General features: G+C 32.8%; 1 protein-coding gene across 8 annotated transcripts in view; it reads left to right on the forward strand.

Moving 5' to 3' along the window:
* LOC144971323 (calcium uptake protein 3, mitochondrial-like) overlaps window positions 1-16,109 on the forward strand; it is an 89,690-nt gene extending 73,581 nt beyond the window's left edge. For 4 of the 8 annotated variants that reach the window (XM_078911981.1, XM_078911982.1, XM_078911983.1 and 1 more), the window contains 7 exons: window positions 4,435-4,545; window positions 7,958-8,049; window positions 9,458-9,562; window positions 10,181-10,253; window positions 11,614-11,722; window positions 13,125-13,282; window positions 13,985-16,109. In XM_078911981.1, the coding sequence (XP_078768107.1) occupies window positions 4,435-4,545; window positions 7,958-8,049; window positions 9,458-9,562; window positions 10,181-10,253; window positions 11,614-11,722; window positions 13,125-13,282; window positions 13,985-14,059 (723 nt within the window). In that variant the 3' untranslated portion in view covers window positions 14,060-16,109. The remainder of the gene's footprint in view (window positions 1-4,434; window positions 4,546-7,957; window positions 8,050-9,457; window positions 9,563-10,180; window positions 10,254-11,613; window positions 11,723-13,124; window positions 13,283-13,984) is intronic. The other 4 variants (XM_078911987.1, XM_078911985.1, XM_078911988.1 and 1 more) reach the window with 1 other exon arrangement.
* The last annotated feature ends 274 nt before the right edge of the window (window positions 16,110-16,383 follow it).

The following is a 16,383-nucleotide window of genomic DNA, read 5'->3' on the forward strand; positions in this document are numbered from 1 at the left end:
AACATGGATATTGTAGCTTTGGTTTGATTTAAGACTCACTGCTTCAATGGTGACTGACAGTAATGAATGTTTTCTTTGAATCCTGTTAATAACAGCATCCATGCGTGCCTTATATTATTTCGTTTTAGCATTTTACATTTTTATTAAAATTTTTATGTTCTTATTTATTTATTTATTTATTTATTTAATCATTTATTTATATATTTATTATATAATTATTTTTTTTTTTGTATTTACATTTGTTCATTTTTTGTCTATTTTTAATTTATGTACTTAATTTATTCTACTTTTCTTCTCAAGATATGATCCCAAAGTGACAATTTATACTTTTATCTTATCGCATTTGGATATATTTTCTTAATTGAATTGCATTGTGCTCTTTTTTTTGTGACTATGTCGGCAATGGGTTGATAGGGTAACTTGAAATGATAGGCAGTTTTAATCTTTTGAACAGTGGGGCCTAACTCACGAATCAAAGTTTTAGAGGGTCTGTTCCATCATGCCTTGTCTAAGATGGGTTTAAAATGGAGATGTAGCCTTCAAAAACTTCCATTTTGTGAAAGAATTTGTCAATGTTGTCTTTCTATCAATGCCATTTTAATTTTTCATATTTCAGCAATCATTCTTTTCTTTTTATATGACGACACATCTTTTCCTAGAAAAGAAGATATGATTCGTCTCACCATGATTTAAATAGCTTGATGAAATACAGTCATGTATTTTTTTAATGATGAAAATATTTTTTTTGTTGTTGTTGTTGTTTAATGATATACACTTCAGCACGGTTTCCTCGAACTCCTCGGGACATGCAAAAAGGTTTGAGGAAACTGTTTCTGCCAAAAATGACAAGTTACATCTGGGCTCTTTTCTTCTTTTTTTTTCCTTTCTTTTTTTTTTCTTTTTTTTTTTCTTTTCTTCTCTCGTGATGATGAATTTGGCTTCTCTGAATAAGATAAAAGTGACTGAAATTGATATGCCTCTGCGTAACCCAGTGTTTCTGCTTGAAATTGTAATTAAATTAAGGTGGCTGGAAAATCTTGTCCTGGCTTATTTTGAAATCAAAATTGCTTACATAATGTTTGAAAATATTGCAATACCAAAAGTCACACTATTTTATCAAATCTCTATCATTGAATATTTGATCTAGTTTAAAAGGAGTCATTGAACCATAATGAATATAAAGCTTCACAAACTAACAAAATAAAAGACTCTAACAAGGAAATTTTCTCAAAACCCTTTTGTTCAATCAACAAAACAAAAAACAAACAATAAATAAATAATGTTGATATGTTGTTGATCCAACAAGGCTTTCTGGATTTTAGGTTTTGTGTTGCCATTAATTTTTTTTTTTTTTTTTTTACCTGAAGAATAGTTTTGAGACCAAAACGCGCCTATTATTTATGTATTGTGTTCTTGTCTTTTCTTTTCGTTATTTTTGTGTTGCTTTGTATACATTTTTGGTCAATACTTTTCACAGTCCACAGCTCAATAGTCTGACATGTGAACGATTACCACTGTTTTTATTATTAAAGTATTATTTGAAGGTTTGTTGATTGGACACATGATTACAGCTACCATCAGCATGAAATGTTCAGCTTATCTCCAACCATCTTTGTCCTTGTGATACCCCCAAACTGCCTTCCCGTTCCATTCATTCTCTCTGCTTTAAGTGTTTTCCAGCTTTTTCCACCAACATTTCAAAACAAGAATTCATTTCTGCGAATTATTGTAATGCTAAGCTCAGAATCAAAGTATGTAATGCCAAGTTAAAGAGCATTTTCAAGCTTTGAAGATTTTTCGTTTCAAAGCAATTTTAGTTTTTTTAAGCTCCTCTTAATTTCCACTCACTCGTTACGTAAATAGGAATAAATACGCATATACCATTCAAGTCCTCAAATTTTCAACAGCATTTCAGCATGAATACTCGTATTGACAACCTGTTGTGTTTGCTCAAGATGGTTTTTTTTCCCCATGACTCATAGCATTACAGGCAACAATGTTGTAAACATTTTTGAATATTGATTCATAACTGCATTTCGTTTGTAACATTCCAGACATTTTTTAAAGATGACAGACTAAAGCGAAGCGGGTGGTTGGATGGGAGCATCACCCTTGAATCATATACCTATGATGTTCGCATGGGTGTACGATCCGATAGTGATGTCGTTTCTTCTTCTCTTTACTAGCCTATCCTGCTTCTTTGGTTTGTGATTGTATTTTTGACAGGGGATATTTTTTTTTCTGTAAATCTTCTGCCTGTTTGATCTTGGTTATTTATAATTTAGCTTATATCTTTAGGTTATGATTTTGGTTTACATTTGTACTATTTTTGTTAGATTGCTTGTTTTTTTGTTTCAGCGGTCTCTCATATAACCTCATTTGTGTTGGAAGAGACCTAAAGCAATAAACAAAAAAAAAAAAAAAAAAAAAAAGACTAAAGCGATTGATTGAAACTAATAAGTTTTTGGTTGATAAGATGCCAAATAGTTTAACAGATGGAGCTCGACATCACAAATACAAAAATGACTTCACATATTAAGTCCTAATTCAGCAATTTTCTTTATGCGCTTGCTCGCAAACATGGAATATGGCCAATTGATTCTTTATATTTCTCTCAAATTATACTGCTAAAGTCTGCCTTGCAAATTGCATAATTTTATGGCTTTTATTTTAGACTAAAGTCAAAATCTTCAGAACTCAGAAGAAAATGATATTATTATTGTTACAGCCCTCTTGAAATGATTAATTAAACCGATTTTGCTGTTAAATTCAGCTTTGGTTATTATACACTATTAAACACTTTAATGCTTTTTAAACTATATATCGTGTAAGATTTATTTTGAGTTCTTCTGAAAGATAAAATCCTAAAAATGTTATAGAAGTGAAAAAAATATTGCTCTGAATATTTGTTTAGAGATTCTGAATTGACCATTTCACCAAGTGTTAGAAAGACAAATGTAATCTCTATCCAAGTATACATATTTACTTTTACAGACTTTGGAAAATGAACCACCATCCATACAGCCGTTTTAAAAAGATTGTAAATGCTAAAATTCAATTGAAAGATAGTAGTAAGCTTAGAAGCCATAAAACAAAGAATGATTTTCTCTGAATAGATTGAGCTGCAAGGTTGCATAGGGATTTTTTTCCAATTGATTTGGAATTAAAATACATACATAGGAGTGCAACCATGAAAGCTAGCAATTTACTTGCACTTTTAAACCCTTCCTGTCATTACCCGTGCTATTACTATTTTTTTTTTTTTAAAAGGTTTAGAATAGACATTTTTTGACTAGCCCCTTCTAATGTAAACCTATGATTTGCGTGCATCGTGAAGATCCCATATCATCTCATGTTTCCAGCTGCTACTAATTAGCATGGCATACTTACGCTCTCCGTGATTCCACTCCCACCCCCCTGGTGTCATTGCCTGCACATTGACTATAAATATGTTTTTTAAAATGATAAAATAACAGAAATGATTTAGATTTTGAATGTCATTATTACACATTCTAATGCAAACTATTTAAATGTTTTGTTTTATTTGTTCTATTGATGCATATTCCTATACTAAGTTTTAAGGTCAAGTTAAATGTTAAGTTTTCAAAGTTATTTAATTTACACAAGTGTGAATTGTAAACATAATGATATACTTCTATAGTTTTTTATATTTATAACAAAACAATCACTTAATCATATATTTGATGTTTCAATGAAATGAGAACTGTATAAATTACATATAAACTTCATTTGTCCGAGATGCTACTATTTTGCCAGGTATTCACACTTTTTAATTTTTTTTTTATTTTGGTTGCATTTCTGTTCCAATTGCTTTTTGTGTTTCGCCTTTTTTTCAAAAAGAAAAGAACTCTCCACAATGCTTTTTTCTGTCGAATTATGTATTTTCTAAGAAAATACATTTGATATTTTAAAAAGGTGAACTCTCTTTCTTAACAAGATCCCAGCAAACAACCCTATCATTGTGCAGTTTGTGAGTTGACCCCTTAGTCCAAAACCAATTAATGCAATGCTCTTAATTAAATCCTGGTTGTATAGCATTGGCTATATAGATCTGAGCTTTTGGGTCTTTTCAGAGAAGGCTTGACATGTTTAAACGAATGACTTCTGAATTTTAAAAGATCATCCAGTTTCAAGTCACCAGAGCTTCGTTATCAACCCCTTCAAACCTGTTTTTAATAACTTGATGCTTACTTTTGAAGACCTTTTCCCTTTACTCTATCATAAGTCATCCCTCTTTTCACTTCCTATACTATCTGTGTCCAGAGCTAATAATAATTTCATACTAAAGTGATAAACACCCATCTAATATATTGAACAGGAAACCGAACTGGATTTTTGTGTTCGTCGTCCGTTACTAATATATCAAGCATTTTTTTTCTTGTGTTTTTATATGTGGCATGACGCCCTTCCCAGCTGGAGAAAGTGTTCAGTACGGCCAGCAAGTCCTCCTCTTCCTCCTCCTCTTCTTCCTCCTCTACAACAGAACGCAGTGCCTTGGACGGATCAGAAGCTGACAGTAGCCAAGTAGGTGTTGAACGGTCTGTCCCTGACCAAAGCAAAGGCAGACACATAAATTGAGTATGGAAGTAATGCACAGTAGGGAGACAGTTATTCTAATAACAAATTCTGAAATTGTCATTCATTTTATGGAGTGACAAAGTATGAAGCATTTAATTAAACCGATCAAATGATTTGATTTGATTTTTTTAATTATCAGCCCTTAGTAAATTTAATCATGAATTTTTAGTGCTGAAAAGACTGAAAAGTTTGTTGGGTTTTGTTTTTTTTTACTTTTTGGGAATTATTGATATTCCTCCATGAAACTGAAAAAGAAATCTGCCTCAAAAAACTGAACACAAATCCCATTACTTGACAATAAACAGAACAGAAATTTATGTCATCACCATCCGGTTTGTACATTTACAGTATCAATGTTTTCTGTTTAATATTTCTGTAATTTTGATTTTTTGAATAGAGCCCAGCAAGCAGTGATGCATTTAAATAAATATTGGTGTGTTCACTACATTATTTAATTGAGCACAGATTTTTTCTTTGTCAATGTTGTACTTTTCTTTAATGGAATACAATATTTTAGTACACAATTAATGATGGAATTTCACAACAATATATCAAAGTTTCCAATCAGTTATTCAATACTTTTGGCTTTGGGATATATTTAGTTTTAGTATATTTTGCTATTGAAATATTCTTGGTAGTTTTGGCTACAATTTTGTTCAATTGAATCAATGTGTGTCGTTAGCTTTCTTTTCATGAATGCCATGCCCGGATTAATGTGTTTGACACGTGTCTCTATGCTTTATTTCTCTCTATGTTCATTCACATTTTAGGTGTGTTAAAAATTCACTATTTCTACATTTTTAAATTGAATTTCAAATGTTTTTCATCCATCTGTGTATATGATACACTTTTTCAAGATCATCAGCATGGCAAGCACAAAACTGTGTTACTTTTTTTAGGCATTAAGAATATCCTCATTGCTCAAGCATGGTCATTTTGAACATGAGGTATATTTACATACAGTGTGTTAGAATCACACTTCACCTTGTTGATTTTCATAATCTGAACTTACATTTTTTCATTAATGTTGGAGGAATGGCTACACCCTCCCTCGGGAAAAAATGAAGCAAAGAATGGGAGAAGCAAGTAATCAATTAATTTTGATAATTTTGATTTTATGCCAAACTTAATTTGGTTTGCTATTTTTCTTTTTTTTTTTTCTAATTCATGAATAATATAGCGGAAAACTGATGTTATTTTCTCACAAGAGTGTATTTCCAAAGGTGAAAAAATTGATCACCATTTTCGCAACACCTAGCACTGTACAAGATATCTCGACAAAAATTCTAGCCAATGAAGAGCAGCTCTGGTCAGTTCAGTATTTTGGTCATTGCAAAAATAGAGTCACTAAAGTCAAAAAAAAGAACACGTTTGTTTCCCTTGTTTATTTAAATCAATTATGAAACAACAAAATAAAAGTGCCATTTAATTTTTAAAAAATTAACTTATTCTTGAAAGATATGACAGATACCAGCACAGAAAGGTGGGTCTGTAGGGTAGTGGTTAAGCTATCTGACGAAGGTAACAATTGATATCACATGATTTGCGCAACACCTAACGCTTGCCTTATGTCGCTGTAACAAAATGATAAGTAAATAGCAATTTAGAAAAAGTAAGGCCTAAAAACTGTTGTCAGTTGTGTGGTTAAATTGCTAAATGAATCATTTGTGTTGAAATTTCACATTAAAGAAAATAAATTCCATAATTTTGTTTGTATTTTTTGTTTTGTTTTTGATATGCAATATAGTCTGGATCATGAACTATATCCCAGGTTTCGCATTTAAAAGTCATTTTGAGACAAGTGGACAGGAGTGAACTTGAAAAGTCTCAGGCATAAGAATTTTTTTTAAAGTTTTGGGGTTTTCTTTATCTTAATTTTTGGGGGGGGGGGGGGGGGGGGGGGGGGGGGGAGAGAGGATTATTGCCAAAAGTTTGTTGTTTTGGGTTTTTTTTAAGTGTGGGTGCAATTGTGTATTTCAGAGCTCCTGAAAATTGCTACCTGCTAAACATAAACAAAAAGCAGCTTCAAAAAACAAAAAACAAAAAAGTTGACTCATTTCCCTTTAAAGCCTTGAATGACGATGAACAGATTTCATGAATTGTCATAATTCATTATGTCAGGTTTGGGGGTCAAAATTCCATTCTGTGATCGTGTAGTCTTCTCTTATAACTGTTGTCTGCTGTTCTTTGCACCTGCTGCTGACTCCAGATTTTTGGTGAACTGATGGCTCAATGGTTGTTATTTGCTTGTGTGAATTGACTTTGGAGATCAGAAGGATCATATCTACACCTGTGTCGGCTTGTCATAGTCATAGACTGATTAAACTTTAAATCATAAAGACTATTGTTTACACCAATCTTGTCACAGGCTGACTTCATTAAACTGGAGCCTCGACTCATAAAATGTCCTAAATGTCATTAAAAGAGTTGAAGAAATGAAATGTGTTTTTTTTTTCAAATAGATTGGAAAAAATGGATTCATGCCTATTCAATAAATATTTCTAGAGAATTTAAATCAGTCATTTAAATCAGCAGAAAGATATATCATGTTTTTACACCGGTTTCAAGTCCCAACAAGGCCATAATTGTTGATGGCTATTCCATCAAAAATGTATTTAAATATATTACATATCAAAATTAGCCATAACCCTATTTTAATGTACGAGATAAAGAATGTTGTTGTATTAGAGTCCAACAATCCTTTTGTATGCTACCGAAAACCTGAGTTGATGAAAACAGGATGGGTCCATGCAAAATTGATTAACTCCTAATGAATAATGATTTTTTTTAAAGATATTTCTTTTACAAAGTTATTGGAGAGTTGATCACATGATTGATTTAAAAAGAAATTCCTCTTCAATCTGAGGTAGGAAAATTGTATTGGATGAGAAATAAATAAAAGGATATTTTTACATTACATTGTAACGGAAATGAGAGAGCAGTTTGAAGTATAGAATTGTTAAAACCTTTCTCAACATTTGGTATATGGATAATGGAGAAGCTTTAATTAATAGTTAGGCTGTCCATTTTACCCCAGTTGTTAATCTGTTTGAGAAAGGCAATGTTTGTGTTGTAATTTAGTCCAGTTATTACTGCTTATTCTAATTTATATCACAAGGACCGGAAAATTTAGAAAACTAAAATTAACTCAATCCTGTTGAGTTGATTTCAATCATTTGTTGTATATAGTTTTATTGATTGAAATGTTATATGAGCTGTATAACCATTGAGAGCAGTAATCGTGCAAACTTTTCTATTTATTTTAACGTCTCAGAACATTTGCCAAACATGAATATTTGTTTCATGTATTCACCACCAAGACTTGTGTTATATGAAAACTGGTCTTTGTGATTTTCAGAACCTGAAACAAGAAATAGTAGAAACAACCCTTTTGGTTCACTTCTTCGGAAAGAGAGGAAAAGATGTGCTCAAATACAAGGATTTCCATAGGTATTATTATTTTTTATAAATTTCTGTAGCACCCTGCCTAAAATTTCTTTACCATCTCTTCTTGTTCTTCCATCCCACCCACTCTCTCCGATTCATACTCTCTCTCTCTCTCTCTCTCTCTCTCTCTCTCTCTCTCTCTCTCTCTCTCCCCCTCTCTCTCTCTCTCTATATATCTATCTATCTATCTATCTATCTATCTATCTATCTATCTATCTATCTATCTATCTTTCTAATTCAACACCCTATCCAACGATGAATTGCCTCTCTCGCCCCTCTCATATTTTCTTTTTAACTCAATCATCTGCTCACTTGCCTGGTCTATATTTTATTCTTCCTGTCATGGTATCTCCTTGTTGGTAATTTCAATATTTAAATGTAATTTTTTAAATTTCTCTCATTATTTTCTGAGTCCATTCCCCGAAGAATTCCAAGGGCCAAAATGTCATTTCTAAAAATATTGTTTCAACACATGAATTCCTTTTACCCTCTATGATTTCTTTACATCTTTTTAAGGTAGCTGAATTTTAATGAACTATAACTTGCGATTTTCAGGTTTCAGAGTTTTTCCTCTATGTACATGTCCACCTTTGCTCATAAAAATGATATATAACTTATGTTACATATTTGATATTAGTCCATTTGAAAATGGTTGACAACTTAAAAGTAAAAGATATGAGTTCAGTAAGAAAATCAGAAGCAGACGTTCTAATTCTTTAAGGGAATTAAACCATTCTGTTATGGTACTTGGATAAAAAGAGTATATTCTGTATTTTTTTTTGTTTTGTTTTTTTTTTGGGGGGGAGGTGGAGTTTTTTTTTATTGTTTATTTATATGTTTGTTTAGTTGTTGTTTGTGTGTGTGTGTGTGTGTGTGTGTGGTTTGTTTTTCTTTTTTGTTTCTGGTTTGTTTGGTTGGTTTGTTTTTTGTTTTTGTTTTTTTTTGGGTTTTTTTTTTTTTTTTGGGGGGGGGGGTGGTTTTGTTCTTTTTGTTTACCTGCTTTTGTTTTTTATTATTCTGGGTGAGGTGCGGGGTGGGGGGGGGGTGGTTCTTCTCTTTTTTAATCCAAGAAAGAAGGATGAGTAGAGAGAGAGAGAGAGAAGTGAAGATGTTTATGCTGGCTTTTCTTTCACATATGTTAGTCTTCAAGATCCAACTTTAAAATTCCATTATATCAGGAGGGGGGTTTAATTGCTGAATAGTTATGATATAGCTTATGCCTTTGTTCTGATCTTCAGAGTCTCCATCTTTTTTTCTTCTTTTAAAAAAAAAAAAAAAAAAAAGCATATCAGTAGGTACGAATAGAATATGACGTTTTTTAACCAGTTTAAGAATAATTTTTTTTTCTTTCTAGGATAATGTTTAGTTAATACACTGTGTTATGCATTAGCATTTTACCTTTATATTTTAGATTCATGGAGAATCTTCAGAATGAAATAATAGAGCTGGAGTTCTTGGAATTCTCCAAAGGCCTAAGCACCATTTCTGAAGTGGAGTTTGCACGTGTGATTTTAAGGTAAAGAACCTTACAATATATCAGAAGTAAGAAGAACCTAATAAAGACTATTCTGGTTAGGAAGGAAATGCATTGGGTCGTAGGGCGAGTGCATTTCGAGTTATATTATAGCTGATTAAAGTGATAACCTTTAAATCTGTTCCTAAATATTGTGGAATTTATATTTATGTCTTGTGTTCAACCCAATGCCTTTGCCCTTTCAATATTTGTCCGATTTACTGAGTAGAGAAGTGCTTGGTTAGTGTTTATTAGTAGCCTATTTATCCTCTTTTAATGGTAATGATGGATGATAAATTTTTGTTGTCCACAGTATGGAAATTTTCACTGTTTACATCCATATTTTTTACATATATATGAAAAACTATGGATGTAAATCGTGAAAATTTCCATCCTGTGGACAACAAAGATTTATCATCCATCATTACCATTAAAAGAGGATAATAGGCTACTATATATATATATATATATATATATATATATATATATATATATATATATATATATATATATATATATATATATATAATTCATGTCTACTTCTAGGATAAGATTTGTGGTATTCATATGTTATCAATAGCCCACCCCAATTTTGTTGAATTGTAAATGCTATTTTTCCAGATATACAAATTTGGACAAGGGAGATGTGGACACGTGCATTGAAAGAGTGAGACAAAAATTTATCAATGAAAAGGTACAAATGCAAACTATGTTCATGTGTTTGATTAAACACATAATAGATCTATTATAATGATATAACTGCAATAAGGTTTTGTAATATTTGTGAAATAATTATGAGGGACATCGAAGATCAAAAACAAGTGGAGTGGGAGGAGGAAATATAACAATATTGCAGTCAAAAGAAGACTTGCCTTTTCTAAAGATTGGAAAAATAGAAATATTGAATTAAACACCGAAATACAGCAGTAGTAACTGGATTCTAACACGTAGAGTTCCAGCACACTCTGCAATACAGCATGCTGTAGCTAGGTGACCAAATGGTATCTACATAATAAGTCATTACCTCCGATGAGCATTGGATTTCGGCAAACAGTATTGGCTAGGGCAGGCATACGACACTCTCTTCTGAGCTGTAAAAATTCCTCTGCCTTATATTCAGTAAAGGCAGTATCAAGAATGAGGTATTGGGGGGGGGGGGGGGGGGAGAGGTGAGACTGAGATAGATAGCAGATAGGCTACATCACAAGTCTCAGGTCGTTTACAGGAAAGATAAATGAAACAGACATCGACTTTCTTAGATGATCAGAGGGCAAGGAGGATTGAAGAGCCATGATTCATAAATATTCATTGCAAGGAATGTAATTGGTGTTATAAATGTAACATTTAACTTTTCAATAGGTAGAGAATTTGACTGGTTCATTTATGCATTACTCTGCCCACCCCTCCCAACTGACATCTAGAAGTATGTAGTTTAATCTACCATAGGGGGTCTTAGTAACTCAATTGGTAGAGTATCCATAAACAGTGGGGCAATATTGGTCTCCGGAGGTTATGAGTACTACTGAGTCTAATAATAGATCTGGCAACAAATTTAAATATGGGGTACAGCATCCTGTTCAGTAGATAGCAAATAATTTAACTCTCTTTTAACCCTACAAAAACTTCAATAAACAATTGGTTCACAACCTGATGGCTCTGAAATGTCACAGTTAACAAGGTCAAGACAGTTTATGCAATTAACCCTTCCCCTCCCCATTCATACACTAACCCAGATCTGCCTACTATTATGAAAAATTCGTAGAATTTCGTAATTTTGGCTCCAATTTCATAACTTCTTGAGCATCCTCAAGTCTTTCAAACTGACTGAAAAGGAAAGTTGATGCCAGACCACAATTTTAAGGATTTTAAAGTGTTATTTAATCCTTGTGAGGGTATATTACTGATTTTTAAAGTTGCCTATAGCGATTACTTTTTTTTTCTTTTAACAATTACGAGATTTAAAGTTTTCTTCAAGAAGGCAGGTCTGCAATAACCCCACGTAAGGATAGAATAGAAAACTAGAAATAATTGACAAAACTTTGTTCTTTTTTCAGGGTATCAGTTTCGATGAGTTCCACAAGTTTTTCCAGTTTTTAAACAATTTGGATGATTTTGCCATTGCCATGAAGATGTACACCTTTTCTATGCACTCCATCTCTCAAGGTTGTCGAACATTTTGCTTACTTTTATCAAATAGAATAAAATAAATTTTAGGATTGCCATTGATTGCCATTTAAATTCACCATTTCTCAGCTGGACTTTTTGATTCAAATTAAACATTTATTTTCATAATAATGTGTGACATAAAAGATTTTATGTAGTCAAAAGTACAGTACATCACTTAAATCTCGAACAAGTTGGAACCGTGCCTATGTGTTCAAGATTTCCATGTTGAGTATTTTACAAAGAATATGAAGAATGTGAGGGGAGGGGGTGGTTTCAGTAAGGTCTCATTATAATGAGGTGCAGCGTTGAGTGCATCTTGTTTTATTCAATAACAGGTGGAATAAGGTTCCCCTTTCGGTGTCATATAATGTTAAGACAAAGCCAGCACATCGCATTGTTGATTACACACTCAGCCCTCGATGTCTTTATCTACAAATCCTGTTACCTAATCACTAGCACTCCTCATTTATCTCCTTCACAACTCTTTTCTCACCCCATCCTAAATCTCTTTTTTGTTATTTTAACACATTACAGTAATAACAGCCAATGTGATCACTGCCTGGTACTGGTACCTATTAGATAGGGTTGCATGCATTAGACACTGGTCAAACATATTTCTCACACACCCTCCCTCCACTCTCACCTACACACACACATGCTCCACACATATACATGTGAAAACACATTAACTAACACAGTTAACGCCATTGGAGAGCGATGGCAGTTTTTATTTGTGTTCAATAGAAACATAAGCAAAAGAATTTTATCAAAGAACGCAAAAGTGAAGGTCCTATTAGTTTGAGATTTCTGTGTTGCCAGTACTATAAAATTAGAGGAATTAAAACAGGGATTTGAGATGTGTTTGAGATTTCCGTGATTTTTAGATTTGTGTGTTCGAGATTTTGTGCTGCACTGTAGTCACTTATCAGAACTTCCCTTGGTATCATACAAGGTTGCCTTTGTCCAGAAAGCTATTCTTTTATTATTTCAAGAGGTTGCATTTGTCTGTAGAACATGTTCATTTTATGTTGCCTCAAGGAGAATTACATTTTGTGCAGTTCTTAGAGCATGGGAATAAAAACTATAGCCTAAATGCTTTTTTTTTTTAAATTCATTATGTTAATCTTTATGCAGCACGACTGTATTTCTTTCAAATTGTTTCATCTATATTTATCTATAAATCACAGTCCTTAATACCAATAAAGCACAAACAGTGATTGATGCTCATTGAGCTTTGAAACCTATGGCATCACTGTCACTGCTCCATAAATGTTAAAATTGCATGGAATATAAATTTTGACTCCACCCAGAACACGATGGTTGAACATTTCTTGTCACTCGAGGCAAAAATATATTCACACTTGTTTTTATCAATTTCCTTTCCTTTAAACTATTTCAGAGGAATTCCAAAGAGCGGTAAAAGTCTGTACAGGCTACACTTTGAGTCCCCACATTGTTGACACTGTGTTTCAAATGTTTGATGTTGACGGAGACGGGAATCTCTCGCATAAGGAATTTATTTCTGTTATGAAGGACAGGCTGCATAGGGGTGCAAGGGTGAGTAAGGTTGATTTTTTTTTTTCTTTTACCATGTGTTATGTATCATTAACAGGGATTCCCTTTGCCAATGACAAAAAAAAGTCTGTAAAAGGTTCGAGTATATGAAAGTATTACCCTTAAGTGATTTTTTTTTGTAAAGATAAATATCCATCTCGCTTCCCCTTAAATGTTACCTTTAAACAACTGATATTTTCATTTCAATGAAATTTTTTAAAATAAATAGATTAATTAAAAAACAAATTAAAAACTGGTTGTCTGGGAAGATTTCAAAAAGCTGGTTTTAGGGCATCCCTGCATTAATTAAACAGTAAACGGAGGAGAAGATGGTCAAGTGGATAAGGCATTACAATACCATCCAGGAGACCCTGGTTTGAACTCTTTTTTTCCACCTCAATTTTTTCCTTGGGCAAGAAATTTTAACTCCTATTGCTCACTTTGTGGTGCTGCTGGGTTATCTAGGTATTTTTTCTCGAGATAGACCATGAAGAAAAATGTCCCTGAGGAGATAAGTAAAGGTTTTTTTTTTTGGTTTTTTTTTTTTCATTTTGGGTAAAATCAACATTCTGCCGAAAACTCAAATTGTATCGTAGCATGGATTTAAAATTCAAATAAAATGTGTATTGCTGAGGTGTGATGTTCAGTGTCAAAACTGAGCAAATGAAAGGCGAATTCTTTAATGTTTTCTTATTTCCTTTTCAGTCCCATTTGATGCATAACCAAAATTCATGGGATGCCTTCAAAGCCTGTGTCAAACAAGAGATGAGGAGCCTGTAAATTTGTATATCTTAACCTTTTTATCCATTTGTTTTATTGCCATTATATAAATATATATTCACTTTTCCATAACATTTTACTTTTATCTTAAGATAGCCTTAAATTATGAATGGGGTTGAGTGAACGTTGAAAATTGTTTGTTCGTCTACACTCCAGTCCATTCAAAGTCAACAGTGCCGTTGATCTGGTTCTTTAGCAATGTATTTATGCTTTCATTGTTTTGTTTTTTTTTGTTGGCTGAAGAAGGGTTTTGAGCTCGAAACGTGTCGTATTCAGTATTTTGTTCTTTCTTGAAGCTGTTATATTCATTTTTGTATTTTACTTTTTACAGTCCACAGCTTCTAGCAGCTTAGTATCACTTTACCTTGAGACTGTAAGAATTTGTTTACTTTAAGGGAAGTTGATTTTATCCAAATTTAAGGGAGTGGATGTGTTGGTTATCCAGTTTTTGTATGCATGCCAGTCAGTTTCATACATTGACTTCAAGTGGAATTTCCGTAGGAATTGTTGACTTCATTGGGAATTTGGTTACAAAGATAAAGAAGTGAGAGAAAAGAAGAAAAAAACAGGACTTCCATCAGGTTACGACTTCCAAGAGTGACTTCTTTCAGAGTGCACTGTATAAAAGAGAGGATATTACTTCCCTTACAGATTTTAATCATATCCCTAAATCCAAGTTTTTTCGCAATTTTAAGTTAATGTACTATATAATTATCAAAAGTGAATAAGTCTTCAATTATAAAAAGTGGAAACTTTTTTCACAATTTTTTTTCCTTTAATGTCATTTCCTATTTTTGTCACAAATTTGATAATGTATGTGTTACGGTTATTTAAAGTGGACTATAATCACCTGGTTGTCTTAAATTTCGTCACCTGACCCTCTAACTGGATCTAACTTTCAAGATTTTCAGGTATTATGACCTCTATTACTTTATACCGAGTCTTCCTTTATCCCATAAAAATGACCTCAGTTTGAATTTGAAGGGTCCAGAGGCACAGGGCGGGTAGCTTCTGAGCTCACTCGATGCATTCTCTGAAGCTTTTTTTATATGGCCCATCCTCTAGTCCACTGGTTTGTCTCTAAGTGAGATCTGAGGTCATTCATTTAGACATCATAGATACGTCATGTGACTGCCAGTTTGGAATGATCATCCCAAAACTAGATGATGTGGGAATCTATTACTAATATGATTAATCTTAACATTTTTTTTCATGTTTCTAAACATTATTGCTTTGTTTTTGTATTTTTACTTGGACTTTATTCCATAGCGAGTTTGTATAGTGAGCAAGAAGGTAATTGAGGTGTTAATAATTATTGTGAATTACAATTTGTAATGAAAGTTTCTATCAATTCTCTGGGTGGGGATCCTGACCTCCCATAGCGGGCAGGGAGGTACATACTGTGTCTTCTATCCCCTTATATCTGTTTTCCAACATACTTTCTGTTATTGTCTTGGAATGAGATTGCTTGGTCATTTTCCTGGCCCTGGTCGGAGTCCTGGCTGGGAGGGAAACAGTCAAATGCATAGTTATTGTTTTGGGAGATGATATTTTTTTTCCTTGTAAATCATCTCTCTGTTATGTATTATTATATTTGTTATTTTTAATGTATAATGTAAGCATTTGAGTGTGTTCCTCTTTGTTGGATTTTGTTCTTGTGTCTGGATGAGACTTATAGGTGATCTCAAACTAAGTACATTGGCGGTATGCTCTTGGAATCTACATCTGATCCCTTTTTGTTCCTAGTTCCCCTATGTCTTACTTTCTCTTGGGTGCTGTAATTGTAATTCTAGAACTTTTTACTATCCCATTTTCTTCCTTTTTACTGGCGCTGATATGACCTTAATGTGTTGCAAGCGCCATAAAACCCTTAAAAACATAAACAAAAAAACATCTATCAATTCTGTGATATTTAATTCGTATATTGATACGATTGTTAATATAACATAGATTTTTTAATGAACTCATTTTTTTTCCCTAGAATTCTTCCCATTCAATTTGCATTCTTAATAAATTATCACTTATCTAACATAAAATTTGAAAATTAAAATGGACTTTGTTTTTTGTTGTTTTGTTTTTTTACTTAGTAGATTCGTTGATGACTTCAAGGGGCAGTTTCCCGTCTTGGGTCGGGGAGATAACTCTGTTGTATCCTCTCCCCCATTATATCTGTTGTCCTTTTTATGTAGACTATCTGGTTTGCCCAGGATATTAATGAGATCTTCTACCAAAAATTGTTAGATTATTATTTATAAGCATCTAAGTGCATCCTTGGGTCTGTGCGCTTCTTTCCTAAACGCATAACCTGACAGTAGTAATTAAAA

Source organism: Berghia stephanieae, chromosome 4 (assembly GCF_034508935.2).
Source record: "Berghia stephanieae isolate SIO BIC M18660-M18661 chromosome 4, UCSD_Bste_1.3, whole genome shotgun sequence".
Lineage (NCBI taxonomy): Eukaryota > Metazoa > Mollusca > Gastropoda > Nudibranchia > Aeolidiidae > Berghia > Berghia stephanieae.